The sequence below is a fragment of the Bubalus kerabau genome, chromosome 10 (assembly GCF_029407905.1).
Source record: "Bubalus kerabau isolate K-KA32 ecotype Philippines breed swamp buffalo chromosome 10, PCC_UOA_SB_1v2, whole genome shotgun sequence".
Classification (NCBI taxonomy): domain Eukaryota; kingdom Metazoa; phylum Chordata; class Mammalia; order Artiodactyla; family Bovidae; genus Bubalus; species Bubalus kerabau.
The window spans coordinates 93592403-93609594 of record NC_073633.1 but is presented as its reverse complement, the minus strand read 5'-3'; the positions used below and the strand labels follow the sequence as shown (position 1 = coordinate 93609594).

General features: G+C 53.8%; 1 protein-coding gene across 1 annotated transcript in view; it reads right to left on the bottom strand.

The window, feature by feature from the left end:
* The window catches only part of TMEM63C (transmembrane protein 63C), a 75826-nt gene that overhangs the window by 15168 nt on the left and 43466 nt on the right, over positions 1-17192 (bottom strand). The window contains exons 7-16 of the mRNA XM_055536448.1: positions 14730-14767; positions 9278-9420; positions 8121-8169; positions 6250-6358; positions 4761-4834; positions 4293-4373; positions 4057-4180; positions 3160-3293; positions 1645-1767; positions 1052-1205 (exon numbers count right to left, since the gene is read on the bottom strand). Of these exons, the coding sequence (XP_055392423.1) occupies positions 1052-1205; positions 1645-1767; positions 3160-3293; positions 4057-4180; positions 4293-4373; positions 4761-4834; positions 6250-6358; positions 8121-8169; positions 9278-9420; positions 14730-14767 (1029 nt within the window). The remainder of the gene's footprint in view (positions 1-1051; positions 1206-1644; positions 1768-3159; positions 3294-4056; positions 4181-4292; positions 4374-4760; positions 4835-6249; positions 6359-8120; positions 8170-9277; positions 9421-14729; positions 14768-17192) is intronic.

The following is a 17192-nucleotide window of genomic DNA, read 5'->3' as shown; positions in this document are numbered from 1 at the left end:
CCCAAGGCCACAGCCACCTGCTGTCACTCAGGGAGGAGACGCTCAGACTTTAGGGAGGAGAGACTGCTTTTACCGTGGTGTTGTGTGAGACATGGTGGAGAAGGGGAGGGTGTGGTGTGAGAATCCCCGGGCAGAGCTGTGGTGCCCCGGCCTGGGGCCTGTTGTGAAGCTGACAGAGGAGAAGCGGCAGCACGAGGGCTTGGCTTGACTGTGTGCACGTGTGTGCATGTGTGTGTGCGCATATGTGTGTTGCGTGTGCACTTCCATGTGTGTGCCTGCATGTGTTTTGCTGGAACAGGCATGGGGATAACATGAAAGAAAGGGCCTTCTAGGATCATTGCAAGTGTGCACATGTGTATGCATGCATGTATGTGCATGTGTACTGTGTGTGCACATGTGTGTGTGTGCCTGCGTGTTTTGCTGGAACAGGCATGGGGATAACATGAAAGAAGGGGCCTTCTAGGATCACTGCAAGAGCCTTGAGGCTACAGAACTTGGATATGGGCCTGTCCAGTTCCTCGGAACTCCTCTATGCATATGGCAGGGATGGCTCTTGTGGACCAACCTGGGGTCTGTGTGTCCAGAAGTGAGGCAAGTGGAACCAGAGCCAGAGAGCCTACTCCTCTTGAAGGGCTGCCCTAGAACTAACCTCCGTCTTCCCCACCCTCACCTTATCTTCACACCAAGGACCTCGGCTCTAGAGAACGTGGGGTACACGGAGCTGTCACGCTCGCCCCACCCTCTGCTGCTCTTTTGTACCTCTAGCTTGACCCAATCTAAAGAAGTCCTCCAAGCCCATCCCCCCAAATTCAGCCCAGAACTTGCCTAAGGCTCCCCTACCCTTTAGCCCTAGTCCCTAAGATGGGCAGTGGCCCACACGCATCCTCTTTAGAGCAAAGGAGACCCTGGGCCACCATGTACACCCACTGCCAGGGCCACAACAGCGTGTGCTCTGGAGTCACGTCTCAGCGGGCCCCCCGTCCCATCCTCGCCGGAGCTCTTCCTTTGTCTCCCGGGGGGCCCCCATGCCTGGCCTGAGTGGAGGAGGCACCTGCAAATTCTCGATGGGGCGGGTGACGTTGTACAAGTCGATGGTGTTGATGATGATGGCAGGCGTGGTGAGGAAGAAGAAGAGGAAGAAGAGGAAAGTGTTGATTGCGATAAAGCGGGCCCACCAATGGAAGCGGCGGACGGACAGGTGTTTCCTGGGTGGGATGGAGGAGGGAGACACGCTTAGGGCTGTGGGTCTCAGCCCTCAGACCCAGCCACGCTGCTTTCTGCATGCCAGCTGTGGACCAAGCTGCCCTGGTCTAGTTCAACCCTGGGGGCCCATGCCTGCATGCGACAACCCTAGGCCTTCTCCTATCATGCCACTTGTAAGGCTCTGAATACATCCCACAGGTGAGCCAGAAGAATTATCTGAATTTTTTCCACAGGAAAAAGCTTTTCCCCAAAAGGTGGGTGCCTTCTGTGCTTGTGGTGGGTTGGACTTGGGGGCAGGCAGAGGCTGCAAGGTCCAGGAGAGACACAGCCCAGCAGGGGCCATATGTGGAGGAGGACAGGCCCTGATTCTTTTCCCCATCCTACAGCCTTCTTCCATCCCAAAGGAGCTCAAGGGAGAGGAGACAGACAGAGGGGGCTTACCAAATAATGTCTTTGGGGTGTGGGGCACGGACTACCCTCCAGCGGTAGGACTTGACGATGGTGGTCACTGAGGACTCTTTGGGGGACATCCCACAGTGGATGAACTTGTAGTCCTGCAGAATGCTGCGGAGACGAGGAAGAGACAGAGGTCTGGGGGTGAGGAATTCTTGGAGACTTGGCTATGTCTCTCCTGACCTTATAGGTGGGCAGTTCCTCAGGCCTGGTCACTGGAGGAAAGGGTGTTAGAGGGATGGACTGCCCAGGAAAAGAGGGGACCACGTAGTTCTCAGTTCACGTCTTGTCCCCCTAATGGTAGTGACAGCACAAAGACATGCTCCTTCTGTGAGGTTGACAGGGGAGGTACTCATTTAGCCTCCTCTTAATATCAATAGCTACCGACTCTTCCAGCCAGTGCCTGACACTGTGCTAACTGGTGAGTCACATCATCTTAGCTGCATAGATTACTGAAGACACAACCAAAGAGGGGCGGGTGCTGGCACTGGGGCCCCATCTTGGGTTTCCTAACTCACATCTGCTGTAATTAAACCTGAGATCCCTCTCTACTGAGCGATGGTTCTCAGAAAGATATGTAGATGTCTCACACACACTAAACAGGACACATATTCCTTCTTACCCTTCCAGGAGGCGGACAAGGAAGATATAAGTAACCAAATTTGATGAATAAGAAACTTGAGGGTGTAACTAACTTGCAAAATTGCAGGTGATCTGTTGCCCTGAATTCTAGCCTGTGCCACTGTTCCTTTGCAGGGTCAGGGCGGGTGAAAACAAAGCCTTGTGAACGATCAGGCTCCCTCAGGGAGAGGATGGCTCCACCGTCCTCAAAAGACTGATTCTGAGGCTCCTATGTATTTGACCCAGGCCTAAGATTCCTTCCAGAACACTCCAGAGCAGACCTCATCCATTCCTTATCAAGATGGGGCTGCCAGTGGCTGGGGCAGAAGAGGGAGGAGCCTGCAAAGCTATGAAACAGAGAAGGCTTGCAGAGGAGAGGAGAGGAGCAGGAATGGCAGTTGGGTCTTCTCTATGCTGACTCTGTCACTCGCGGTGAGGGGAAGGGTGACGTAGGGGTGATGGGTAATGAGGGGCGGAAAATGGGTATCATTCTTGTCAAGGCCTGGAAGAGGAACCAAGAGGTCAAGGGCTACACTGACCACTTCTGGGCTGAAGCAAGGATGCATGGGGGTGGGGAGCCCAGGACCTGGGCGTCTCTGGAGACAAGCTGAGCCCGGCCGCTGGAGGAAGACGCACGTGGCCATGCTCCGGAAAGCAAGATGGCAGCGGCGATGCCCGCGAGGAACAGGGCGGGGCCGAAGGGAGGAGGGCAGAGCACGGCATGGCATGACGGAGGCAGGCGCTCTCCCCTCCTCCCCTCCTCCCCTCGGCTGGAATGGGGGTGGGAAAGGATGGTTTCGGAGAAGCAGAGGCCCGCTCTTGGGGCCGGGATGGGTGCAGCAAGCAGCTGCCCGCCCCCCCCGCCCCCCACCCGGCACTCACTGCTTCGTCATCCTGGAGTCCTGGAAGGTGACGAAGATCAGGTCCAGACGCTTCAGCCGCGCGCGGTTGAGCTCAGCGTTGAACTCATCAGTCAGCTGCTCCTCCAGCTCGCTGTAATACTGTTCTGCGTCCACCTAGTGGGCCAGACGTGGGCCTCAGAGTTGGAGCGGCCAGGGCTCCAGGAAGGCCGCCTCTCTACCCCCCGGGGCGCAGGCTGGTGTGGGGCGGGGATGGGGGTGTGTCTTGGTTCCATCCCCAGCTCCCTAGGAAGCCTGGCAAAAAAGCTCAGGACCCCAGGTGGGCTCCCAGGTCCCAGCTCTCCAGCAGGAAGAGGCTGTCACTTTGAAACAAGCTCTCTGCTCTTAGATCTGGGGAAACGGAGGCTTCCCCAGGGGTGAAGGGGTGCCTTTGGCCTCGGGGTGGACTCGGAAGGAGCGACAGCCTTTTCAAGTGCCTGCAGCCTTTTCAAGTGAGGGAATCATGCTTTTTTTCTGAACTGGCTAGATGAGTTCAGTCCTGCCAAGGCCTCCTTCTAGCCACATGGGCGGGGTGATAAGATGGAGCCCACAGCTTTCAAATGTTCCCGTCCCAGCTCTTTCACCCGAGGCTGGGCAGCCTGCTGTGTCCTTGCTGGTCCTCCCCACCAAGCCCCGAAGGGAGCAAGAACCAGCCCCGTCCTGGATCACTCTGGGAGGGGGAGGCTCCAAGAAAGGCTCCTCTGCCTTCTCAACAGGGAGACAGAACATGCTGGAAAGGAGAACGTGAGCCAGGGGCTGCTCTGAACGGAGTCTGCGGCCCAAGGATGCAGGCCTGGGATACCGCCCAGGGCTGTGGACGGAGCCTGAAGCCCCAGTGCCCCAGCCCCTGTGACGCGCCCCCGATGTCCGCGCCAATTACCTCTTTGAAGCAAGCCCAGCACCTGCAGAAGCACAGCCGGGAGCAGGGGTGGACCTTGATCATCACCTTCCCCTTCTTCTTGGCCTTGGCAGTGTAGTAGAGCCGGCCCCGCATCGCGTGGCGCCTGCCAGCCAACAGGTGACACGGTGAAGGGTCTCGCGGTCGGAGGCCAGCAGAGCAACAGCCTCCGCTTCCCTCCCCGCCCCAGATCCAGACAGGTCTCGCCGCAGCCTCACCTCTGATCGTCCAAGTCAATCAGGGTCCTGACGTCATAGCAGAAGTGGACTCTGGTCACTATGCACCCTGGGTAGGCCTCGCTGAAGCCAGGAACAAAGATGATGAGCCAGCCTGCGGGGCTGGGGACTTCCCCTTTCCCTAGAGCTACAGCCCACAGGGCTGAGGGGCATAGCTCCCAGGGGTTCCCGGTGCTTGGGTGGTAGAATCCACCCCCTGGCTCCTAAGCCTGGACATCAGGGTTGATCCCTGTTAATGAGAGATTTGCCGCATCCTTCCCAGATGACACAGAACAGGGCCAGGGACCAGAGCTGGACATTGCTGCTCACGGACAGATAATTAGCTTCTAGGGTTTGGAACTCAGGTCACAGAAGGGGCCACAAGATAAGATGACCTGTTCTAGACTGGGCACCACGGCTGAAGGGTGACCAGAAGGCCATCCATGCCTCAGCCCACCCCGCCCCACTTACTGAAAATGCTTAATGATGATCTCTGGGTCTTGGATGTCCGTGGGGACATAGGTGATCATTAGTGTCCTGGTGACCTAGGTGGGGAAGGTCAGTGGAGAAAGAAGATTGCTCGCACAGGAATCCTGGGTCTTCCAGTGGCCTCAACCACCTGGAGCAGGTTGTGTACTCACATCAGGCTGCCTCCTTGCTGGGTAAGCCAGGTGCCAGCTTCCCCACCCAGCCCACGTCCCTGAGGTCAGCAGGCAGGCAAACTACACCTCTGTGCATCCTGTGCCCTGTGCTCCGCCTGCCCCCCCACACCGGGAGACCCCTTGCCATGGATGGCTGTAGTCAGGGGAGGAAGAGTCAGAGGCTGCACAGAGAGGTGGAGGGCTCAGGGAGGACCAGAGCTCCATGACCTGCAAGGGCAGCTCATGCTGTCTTGCTGACCTCCGGTCTCCACTGTTCCACGTGATGCCCACCTCGAGGAGACATCCCTATCATCAGACTGGGGATGGGGAGTTGGAACGTGAGCTGGACTGTGGGGAGGGAATGGGGAAGTCCCTCGAAGTTCACATGTTACTCTGTGAGTGGGACATGTCTTCCTGAGCCATCGCCTCATGGCAAGCATCTGTAAACTGTCCTGCTAGAGAGGGGAGTCTGGGTGGAAGCTTCTGGTGACAAGACAGAAAGCTGATGTGGCCGAATCCAGATGGGCCAGGAGTGTCCAAGCCACCTGGCAGGCTGAGACATTCAGGGTTACCTTTCAGGGGTGTGTGCAATTGCATTCTGGGGTGTGTGCAATTGTGTTCTGGGGTGGGGTAAAGGGAATCTGTCCTTTAGGATGAAAGGCTTGAAGGAGCCCATTTCTCTTTTATCTGTCATCTTCCTTCCCTCTAGGAGACTCTACCTGCCTAGTGGTCCTTCCTGGGATCACCTCACAAATAAGTGAATGCTACTCAAACCCTTGTCCCAGGTTCTGCTTGGGAGGTGGGATGGGAGAAATACAAACCAAGACAGTGAGAACACAAAGAGGCAGCCCATGCGTTTCTGACCTCAGGGAGATGGTAGAAGGGACAGGAGTTGGATGCAAGAGTGGGCAAAGTAGTCAAAGTATCTACCCACTGGGAGCACTGGCCACTGAAGATGGAGGTCACCCCCACCACAGTTAAGCCTTCAGTTTTCCAGTGGTGGGGAGATCCAGGGGTCCTTGGAGAGGGTCCAGGGCAGCAGGGGTGTAGCAGGAGGACGTACTTGGGGGCAGCTATTCACCAGCTGGTTTGGAAGGGTCTCAGTGGTTTCACAGCCCAGACAGATGTGCCAGGTGACAATTCCCAGGGATAAGCAGAGGAGGCCTCCCTGCTCGGGCAAGACTGCCTGTTGTGCAGACCACTACAAGCTGGGATGCTTCTGAAGGCTGGGAGTGGGATGGTCCAGCTTTGGGGGGGTGGCAGGGGGAGGGGCTCTAGGTGAGAGGGCATGGTCCTGGTAGTTCTTTTCACTTACTCACCGTGTAGCTTTTCCTGGGCACAAATCCTAAGCAGTGATGAGTCATGAAGAGAAGGTTGGTGATGAAGTATAAGAAAGCGAAGATGCTGTGTAGCCACAGGAACTTACTCCTGCCAAGAATGAGACACGGAAGGCGTGAGACCCCCACCCCACCTCCTCCCACCTCCCAAGGGCCACCCTCCAGTGCCTCCAGACACTCAGGCACCTTGGAAGGGGATGGAGAAGGGGCTGTCCACTCCAACGAATGAAGGCTAGCGTTGCTCGAGTGTTCACTATATGCCAGACCCAGGGTGGGAGCAGATGCTCTGTGTACATTTTCTCACTAGACTCTTGGACCGTGTGAGCGTGGTGCTGTGAATGTCTTTGTTTTACTCGTAGGGAAACGAGGGCCAGAGTGCCTGCCCAAGGCTACTCTTGGCCGTGGCGGTCCCAGGAGGGGAGCCCAGAACTGCAGAAGCACTTACACTCTTCATACCGTGTCGTGTTGCCCCCTGCCCACCCCCCACACCCCCTGCCACTGCACAGCTGACCATGAGGCCAAGCAGAGCAGGCCTGCAGAAAGGAGGGCCTGCAGATTCGGCTCACCTCCCTGGGGCAGGAAGTGTTTGGGTCCCAGGGCTCTGCACTCACGTGAGGCTGTCCCAAGGCACCAGGCCAGGAAGGCTGCTCAGAAACAGGGCCCGCCTTATTTGGTACAGTTTGAGGACAGAGAGGCTGCCTGGCTTCAAAATATCTCATCACTGTTCCCCCGCCCCACCTCCTCCGCCTGGCCTTTCACTTAACTTTCCCCATCTGGCTAAATGCCTCTCTCCTCAGTTTTCTCAGAGAGGGCAAGGTGACATGGTCCCTGAGGGACGCTCCAGCTCTCTGGATTTAGGAAAGTTGAAGGGGCTCTTGGCCGCCCTATTAGACTTCATTTCTTGTTGGAAGTTGTGGGCACCGCACTTATACCAGCGACTGGCCAGGGAGAAGCTGTTTAAGCTCTGCTCTGGCGCCTCCAGCACCCGGGGCGGAGCTGGCGAAAGGGGTCCCAGCCTTTCTGGTGCTTTTGGAGTTTGGTGGGGTTTGCAGGGGTGCAGGGTCAGAAGATGGGGTGGGGTAAAGGGAGGTGGGGTTAGGAGCGCACAAGCTCACTCACACCTGCTGGAAAGGCTGCTTCGGCTCTGTCAGGAAGCCAGCCATGAGCCCTGGGGGGCCTGTTGTCTCAGCCGAGACCAGCAGGGCTGCGTCTGGGTCCTACAGATTGCTCTGGCCACTCGAGGGGTTGGCTGACGTTAACGTCCACAGGCTCCTGAACCATGAGGGCTGGAGGGGCCTTAGAGCTCATGTCCAACAGCCTTTCCGCCACCACGGACGAGGGATGAAGCTCACAGCAGGGTGCTCTGCCCCAGACCCAGGGCCGGCTAACGGCAGAGCCGGGGCAGGAACCCAGCTCCTCTGGGTCCTTAGTCTCGTGGCCGCGGGCATCAGGTCTGTGCTTCACTCAATTCCTTAAGGCCTGAGCTGAACTCTTTTGTGGGCAGAGGAAGCAGTACCTTAAACCTCCACTTACTACAGTGCTTCTGCCTATCGGGAGCTAGACATAACCAAGCAAAGAGGACCACCTTGCTGGGACTTCAGGAGTGACTGGTTTAGCTAGTTCCATCCATTACAGAGATGGGGACACGGAGGCACCAAGAACACTTCTCACGAAGAGAAGGCAGTGTCTGGCATCCCACTTGGGACCTGGGTTCCCAAAGAAACCAGGCCTTTCTCATCAGCAAAGAGGAGCCCATGTTTTAGACTCACTGTCAGACCACCTCTCCCCACCAACATCCACCGCCTCCCCTGCCCCAGCCAGTAGAATGGGAGGTAAGAGGATCAGGTACCTACTCTGTGGAGACATTGACAATGGTGGTCCGGCCAAAGTGACTATCCCGGTCTGAAAGACAGAAGGTTGCCAACCTCAAGCCTGGCTCCTCGACTGGTTGGGCACCAGACCCTAGAGTTCCCGAGTGAATGCCTGGGGCCTAGAAACGCTTGCCTACTTCCTGAGCTTCCTTTTAGTTCCCCAGAGCTTGTTGCAGGAGATGCAAGAGACATGAGTTCCATCCCTGGGTTGGGAAGATCCCCTGGAGTAAGAAATGGCAACCCACTCCAGTATTCTTGCCTGGAGAGTCCCCATGGACAGAGCAACCTGGCGGGCTGCAGTCCACGGGGTTGCAAAGAGTCAGACACGACTGAGCAACTCGGCTCGAGCACCAGTGGCCGAGGAGAAACAGGTGGAAACCTGAGTGATCAGCACACACCTGGTGCCATCTGGACATTTACACACCACCTAGTTGTACGGCCCTCGTTCAGCTCTGTGTCTGCGCTCACTAGTGAAATTCTGGCTGCTATTCACTGAGCACCCACTACAGGCAGCGTGCGAAGCACGTGACATGCATCGTCTTTATCCCTATGACCGCTGAGGAAACCGAGGCCTGGGGACACTGTGTAAGATGAAATAATCTTCTGGGAAGCAGACGTGGGTAAACGGTGGGGAACCATAAGTTTTCAGTCTCTGAAGGCCAACCCTCCTCACCCACCACACTACTGTGTCAAAATCTACCCTGTTAGGAGAAATGTTGATGGACTCCAGATGAGAAATTCTGCCCCTACGACGCTGCGTCCACCGGAGTGGGTACAGCCAGAGATCCGGTCCAGGGATCTTGGCAGTGGGTCACACGCCATAACAAGGCCTCCATGAACACCTGGCCAGGCACAGTGTGGGTCATGGATCATGGATAAACATTCGGTTTTAGACTGACTTACACTATCTGCCTTCTCTGCGCCAGACCCTGGGCCAAATTGGTACCCAGAGAGGTATCGCCTGTGGTTTCCACGTGAGGGAACCAGAAGCACGGGTTGCCTAAGGTCCCATAACTAATCCTGAGAAGTCCAACTAGAAGTTAGAGTTTGAGATGCCCAAGCCCCAAGCTCTGTCCCGCCAGCTGGGCTGCCTCTTAGGTCTAGCGGGCTGGGCTCGGGGTCCACAGAGCTCCACATACCCAGAACATCTCCAGTGTAGTTGATAGGCAAGATGATGCCCAAGGAGGGGATGCAGAGAATGAGGATAAAGATGATGAGGTGGTACTGGAACATGATGTAGATCCGGGCATCGTCTCCACACCTGCTAATCAGATCTTCATTCCTGGAGGAGACACAGAGATGGGGACACTGCTCAGGGGCCAGTGTGGCCAAAACTCAAGTCAGGGGCAGAGGGAGCAAAGGGCGAGGAAATGACCGCCCCATGCCCGTGTCTTCATCTTCAGAAACATCCCTCTTCTCAAAACTTGTTAGGCCCGAAATGGGTTTCACTGAATTTCACAGGCGTAACAAAGAAAGAGGCTGCAGATAACGCACTTGGGAATCCAGAAGCACTCTTAAATCAAACATTGATTCCCTCTTTTATTGCTTCTTCAAACATTCCTAGTGCTGGCCATGGTACAGGTACTGAACAAACCGTTAGTGATAACAAGATTCATCCTATTTTTCAAAAAGCTGCTCCTTAAAAACCACAATGAGCTAAAAACTTCAAACGACAATGAGCTATCACTCCATACTGCCAGACTGGTCAGCGTTGGAAAGTTGGTGAGGAAGGTTCTGGGAGGAGGTGCTGGTGAGGGTGTGGGGTGCTGGGAGCTCTCTCACACTCATGGGTACTGACTCTGGCATGGCCACTTTGGATAACAGTTGACATTATCTATAGAAATCATCTATATGTACACCCTATGGCCTAACAATTCTACTCCTAGGTTTAAAACCAACAGAAATACATGCACATGGGCACTAAGAGACAAGGATGAGAATCTCAGAGATGCATTATTTGTAATGGCCCCGAACTGGAAAGAACCTAAATGTCTATCAAAGGTGGGATGGACACAAGAATGAAGTACACACGCACTGAGCTGCATACATCACATTATGCATGAACGTAATGTAACACTATACACAGATAAAAATGGATGACCACAGCTGAACTCCACGTACGTAATGTTGAGTGAAGGAGGACACACACAAACAATACATGCCATATCATTACATACAAAGTTCAAAAACAGGCAATACTGAACTGAAGAGTTAGAAGTCAGGATGCTGGTTCCCTCTGAAGAGCAGGGAGGTGCTAGGAGATTGGGAGGGTGCAGGAGGAGAGCTTCTGGGGTCTTGGCAATGCTCTTTTTTTTTTTTTATCAGGAGGGAGGTGGTGATAACTGAGCTGGATACCTATTTTTTGGGCACGTCTCTGCATGTTTCTTAACTCCAGTTAAAAATTTTAAAAGCAACACATGCTTATAATAGAAACTTTGGAAAATACGAAAGAAGAAAATCATTCGCCTACAATCTCATCAAACCTAAGACAATGGGTATTAATCATTTTGGTCAATTTCCTTTAGTTTCTTATTATATTACTGGTTTACCTTAGTGACTGTAGTATAAACAGCATTTGGTGGCTCAGATGATAAAGAACTTGCCTGCAACGTGGGAGACCTGGGTTCGATCCCTGGGTCAGGAAGATACTCTGGAGAAAGGAATGGCTGCCCACTCCAGTATTCTTGCATGGAGAATTTCAAGGACAGAGGAGCCTGGTGGGCTACAGTCCGTGGGGTCACAAAGAATCAGACACAACTGAGCGACTAACACTTTCACTTTTTTCCCACTTTCTTTCATTTCACATTTACTCTTGCTGCTGCTAAGTCACTTCAGTCGTGTCTGACTCTGTGCGACCGCAGAGATGGCAGCCCACCAGGCTCCCCCGTCCCTGGGATTCTCCAGGCAAGAACACTGGAGTGGGTTGCCATTTCCTTCTCCAATGCATGAAAGTGAAAAGTGAAAGTGAAGTCGCTCAGTCGTGTCCGACTCCCAGCGACCCCATGGACTGCAGCCCACCAGGCTCCTCCGTCCATGGGATTTTCTAGGCAAAGTACTGGAGTGGGGTGCCATTGCCTTCTCCGCATTTAATCTTAAGTGTTTTCTAACAGTTTAACATTTTGTCTAAATATTTTTATGACTGCACAGTAATAATGGTGACAATGGCCTGTTTGTGGATTATTAGTTCACACTTAGCCCCAAGGTGCACACCTGCCCCGCCACTTGTGCACGTACCATAGTTTACTCACCCTTGCCCTCTGATCAGACTTGAAGGTGGTATGCAACTTATAACATCCAGTCCAATATTCAGATTTATTTTTCAACAATACTACAATGTACAGCATATCTTCAAGGCTTTCAGTATCACCATTTCAGTAATTTAGAGCTCTCAACCTTTTTTTTAAACTTCAAGCTGTTAAAACACTTCCTGCCCTGCATTTGAGAATTAAATCCCAAGAATGGGGTGGATGAGGAGTGGTGAGAAGGGAGAATGGGAGGAATATCCCCCTGCAGGCTTGGGGTGCCCAGATCTGCTCACATGATATAGTGTGCCTGAGGCATGGTGAGAGCCTCCAATCAGATAGTGAGAGCAGAGGGCTGGATGGGACCGAGAACACAAGAATTTCATTTCTGGACTAGCAATTCCCTCTGCCCCTACTGGGCTCATTGCTCCATCTGCACCGGAAAACCCAGGCTATACTCAGCAGCCTATGTTACAGTTCTAAGGGAAGCCTGAATTTTTGAGCCTATCTATATTCCTCTATTCAACTCTGTCCTCTTCCCACCACTCTTCAAAGTGCAGCCCCCATGACGTTCCAGGCACCACCCTCTCTCCTACTCATGATGAATTCTTGTCTCTGCTCAAATCGCTTCCTGTCCTCTACCTCTTACTGGAGACTCGCTGTACCTGGCATCCTTCTCTTTCACCTTTAACACCTCCTCTCTCTCTACAGCCACCCCAACTTCTTCCCTTTCAACGACAGCCAGGTTCAAGTGCCCATGTTTAAGTCTTAGAAAAACCCGAGAAGTTCCTCAAGCATCTACTCCTTCACCAGCTTCCCTTCGAGTTCCACCCAATATCCTTACGTCCCTGTCCCACCCACTTCTTGAAAAAAGGTGACGTCCTTTCTCAGCCTCTACTCCTTGGACGTCTCCTCATGCTGGACCTGCCCTCCCAGGGGAGACCCAAGTCTTCAAAGTCGACTTCCTTTCCTGAGTACTCGTTCTAGTCCAGCTCGCGGGGTTGGAGGCTGCAGAGCACACCATGTCTGGAGCCTCGTGCCTGCCTGGTTACAGCGAGCTGCTGCCCTAAAGGATGCTGCCTTTTCCTCCTGCCCCAGCTATTCTCTCCCTCACATCCTTTCTTATCTTGCTCCCTTGGGTGAACCATCTGCTCCCACGACTTCAACCACAACCTCTTTGCTCCCATATCCCAAGTCTAAATTTCCAGCTCCAACCTTTCTCCTAAGCTTTATTTCTGTTTTTCAATAGCTTGACCATCAATTCCCATACTTGTCCTGGTTCTGTGTTATCAATTTCCCAACTCATTTTATCTTCTCACCTTCCACCTAATGGTATCACCGCCCTTCGCAGAAACAAGACCTCAACTTCTCCCTCTTTCCTAACCAGGTGGAAGCCAGGTGGAAACCACGACCCGTTGACAGTCGCCCAGAGCCTCCCTTCCCATGTCTCCTCGACGTCAATTCCCTGGTCATCACCACCTCTCACCTGGACACTGGGAAAGCCTTCTTAGCTGCTTGCATTGCCTTTGGCCTCTTCCAACTGCCATTCACCCCTCAAACTTCTGCCTACAAACAGACATCATTCTGAGTTTCCTGCTCAAAAACAGGCACTGTCTTTCTGCTGCCTCTAAATCAAAAGCCAAGATTCTCGGGATGGCAGTCAAGATTCCCACTGATCCTTCCGGCCCAGTCTTTTATCTCGTCTCTTTCTATGTACTCCTGCTTCTAGCACACCACAAGATTTACCATCTCTGGACACTCTCTGCCATCTCCACCTCAAATCTTTGCCCCAAGAGTCCTTAATTTCTGATTGGGCCCTCCATATCACAATGACCAAAATTCTTCCCATTCTTCAAGGCCTCGCTCAAAACCATGCTTCTTCCGAACCCCAACGTTGGAATTAAGTTCTCATTTTCCCAAATGCCTTTTGCACAGCAGTTATGTGCTTCCTGTGAGAAGTTCTGTGTCATGGGTCTGGTTAACCTTTGTGTTTTTGATTAGACTGAGTGGGCTTTGTGCCCTGGGACTTTGGCTTCTGCAGGAAGGGAGGGTCATGAAATGGATGAGAGACTGCAGGTGAACTTTCATGTTTCTCTTAATGAAACTGCATTTATGCAAGCTTGCACATGCTTTTCAAAATAAAGCAAAACTAGAGAAAGTGCCAAGAAATAAAAGTCTTCCCTCCACTCCCCAACATGGGGCTAAGGGTCCCAACCCCCACACAAACTAGTTGTATCACTTCCTGGGGACTCCAGCAAAAGATAAAGGAAGACGAAAGGCCAAGGCCATGGGGAGTCCTCCATCAGGGCTGGGGCTCAAACACCAGAGACTGCCAGTCCCAAGGCCAGCTCTGGATTCCCAAGGGCCAGTCAGGATGCCCTGCACCCCTGTGGGGGTCCCAGGTCTGGGGAAAGAGAGGTGCTCCGGTGTGGCTTGTGTGGGTTGGGATGGGGTCTGGGGGCAATATCTGAATGCTCCCAGCAAGGCTCTTGAATGGTGGACGTGGAGACACACAATGGAAGACACTCTAAGAGCCTTGGCAAAGAACCAAATGAGCAGGTCCAGGCGGACCCCTGTGCAGTGGCCTCTGAGGAGCAGTTAGGCAGCCCCCTAAGGCAGGCATCCCAGGCAAGGCTGGACCCTGGAGGAGGGGGGTCAAAGGACGAGAAGAGCAGGCTGGATGGGAGCTATTTAGGGAGCACCCAGGAACATACAGGGCTCTGAGGTGGAGACAGAGCTGTGTGTACACAAGTAAGTGTGTACGCACATACGTGTTCATGCAGTAGAGATAGAGAGCTCTGATAAGAGTCAGAGACTGGTTGGGATGAGGCAATCAGGGGATGACAGGCCGGGGGGGGGTGGTCTCTCTCCTTGCCAAGGGCATCTGACACTAAAGAGATCCAGAAGATGCCATGGGCCAGGGGTTATCCCTCCAGAGTGGGCACAGAGGCTGGGAGACAAGGCCTGCCCTTCTCTCCAGTGGTTTTGGTTTTTTCCATCTCGGCAAATACGAGGAATGACGTTCACAAGAGAAAAGCAAACAACACATGGGAAGGACTTCTTTTTCCTCGTGTGGCCTTCATAAAAGCATTTTTACAAGCCTGTGAAAGGGGTCCTTTCCTGGGAACTGTGGCAGAGGGAAAACGGGCTGCGGGCACCCCCCTGTTCCCATTTCACCAACTGGAAAGCATCCTTTTTCCCCGGGCTGCGCTGTGGAGGGCGGCCGGGAGTGGGGAGTGGAGGCTGGCGCACGGAGTTCGGGCCCCAGGTCCGGTCCTGTGGGGAAGAAGGCCCGCCCCCCACCCTCCAGCAGATGAGGCCCCGCGGCTCAGAAAATTCAAGCACTTACTTCATGGTGATGGTGTTGAAAAACCAGGAATAGAAGCCCTGGGGGGGGGAAAGGAGAGAAAGTGTGAGAAACCCAGCGCTGGGACGTCCAAGCCAGCCAGGCAGTGTCCGGGGCTTCCTCCCCAGGCAAGGTCCGGACGGGAATTGGTGCTGAGGGGGATGTCTTTCCAGAAGTCGGGCATCCTGTGACAGGAAGTGGGGGCCTGGGGGGGGCCTTGGACTGGAGGGAGAGAAGGCACTCTGGGGTGGACATCAGTTGCTTTCTGTTTGTTTCTCATTGCTTCCCTCTGGGAAATGCCCCTCCCCCAGGCATGTGGCCCAGTGGGCTGTCCCTCAAGAAGGCTTCTGCCAGTTGACCAACAGGAGCCTGACCCAAGTGGGGCCAAACAGAGTGCCCTTAAGGGAATTGACATGGCATGGCTTCTTCTGGGTTCTTGCCTCTCGGTCAACACCAGGCAGCCTGGAGGGGCTTGGTGAGTCTCTGATGCCACACACAGTAGTCTGCCTGAGAAAAAAGCCCAGTCAGACGAAGAAGGACCAGAGAGGGATCCTGGTGGCAATGCTGGACTTCCTGGATCCAGCTGGACCTGAAACAGACACTTCTACTTTCTCCACACTCAAGCCACACATCACCCTTTTGTTATAACTGTGAGCGGGAGCTGGTTTCTTCTTCTGCACCTGAGAGTCCTGTCGATAATGCCTTTCTCCCAGGGTCTTGCTGTCTGGAGTTTCCGGGTGACGGGAAAAGGTGGCCTTGGCCAGAGACTCGGGGCAGGGGGAAGCCTGGAGAGGGGTCAGCTTAGGAACTGTGTGCTAAGATGGGTAGAGGGCCATGGCTGTAAAAGCCACCAGATGTGGCAGCTAGTTAAGTTGCTCTGATGCATGCTTGCTTCTGAGATTCCGGAGGGTTTGGCAAAACCTTAGAAAAGGTTGCAGTTCCTGATTGACCCCATTTGGGTCATGAGCACATCAGTGAACTGGGCAGCCTCCCTTTTCAGTTGAACCACGTGGATTACAGAATAGGTATTCGAAATGTGGTGCTGAAGAAGACTCTTGAGAGTCCCTTGGACTGCAAGGAGATCAAACCAGTCAATCTGAAAGGAAATCAACCCTGAATATTCATTGCAAGGACTGTTGCTGAAGCTGAAGTGCCAATACTTTGGCCACCTGATGCGAAGAGCTGACTCTTTGGAAAGGTCCCTGATGCTGGGAAAGATTGAAGGCAGGAGGAGAAGGGGTGACAGAGGATGAGATGGCTGGATGGCATCACCGACTTGATGGACATGAGTTTGAGCAAGCTCCAGGAGTTGGTGATGGACAGGGAAGCCTGGTGTGCTGCAGTCCATGGGGTCACAAAGAGTTGGACACGACTGAGCGACTGAAGAACAACACATTTCCCAAAAGGAAGCAAGGACAGGCTGGTAAACACGAAACAAAAGGAAGTTCCTCGCTACCTTCGGCGTAAGGCCCACCTTCCAGGCCTCCTCGCTGTGTTGGGTGGGTTGACAGTGGGAATGCCTGTCGGGGGAATCGTTCCCCTAGCTATGACCTAGGGAACTAAACAGGGATAAAGGCCTGGGTATGAGGCAGAGCAATGAAGGGACAGGGTACGATGGTGGCAGCGGAGACTGGGCAAGTCCCAGGCAGGGGGTGAACTGCTAGACAAGACTGGGCTTGACTCTCAAGGCTGGCCACCCCTCCCCACATGGAGAGCCTTTCCCCACCACCCACCGTTGGGCCAGCTCTCAGTTCATTAAGACAGCAGGCAGGCTTGCTGACAGACCCTCGTGGTTGTGTGGAGCGGAGGCCACCAGTGAAAGGGCAGAGGTCGTGAGTGGAAGTGTGGTCTATAAACTCGTGCAGAGTGCACGGACACAGCTGTGGATCCGTTCTCGCTTTCTCTCTCTCTCTCTCTCACAGACACACTTCCCTGCATACACACCATAGCTCTGAAAGGCATAAACCATTCTGAAACCTTTGCAGCTAAACAGCGGGCCTAAGAAGCAGACGTATCTTCTCTCTTCTCCCCACCCTGAGGAAATGGTCACAGGCTCCCAGGAGCCTGCTCAGCTGGAAAGACTGAGTGACAGTGGTCAGTCCACCCACCTTGGTGGCCCCATCCTCCCCGATCCTGCCACGCCTGTCCCGACTTGCTCACGGCACTATGGGAAGACCGGTTGGCTTCACTCATGCCGCTCAGCCAGGCTAGGGGCTCGCAGCCTGCCTGGGACCCCTCACCACACTCTCCCTCTGTGTGAAATTTATACCCTCATCTGTTTGACTGCCCCACTGCTGCCATAATGATTTATCTTCTAGAGATTTTTAAAATAAAATGTCACTGTGCAGGAAAAAAACACTACAAAGGCAAAGCGATGTTTCCAAAGGTAAATCTGAGAATCACCTTGCAAGGTAGGTGTGACCTCATTCGACAGAGGAAACCTCCAAGACACGAACTGTCTGAGGC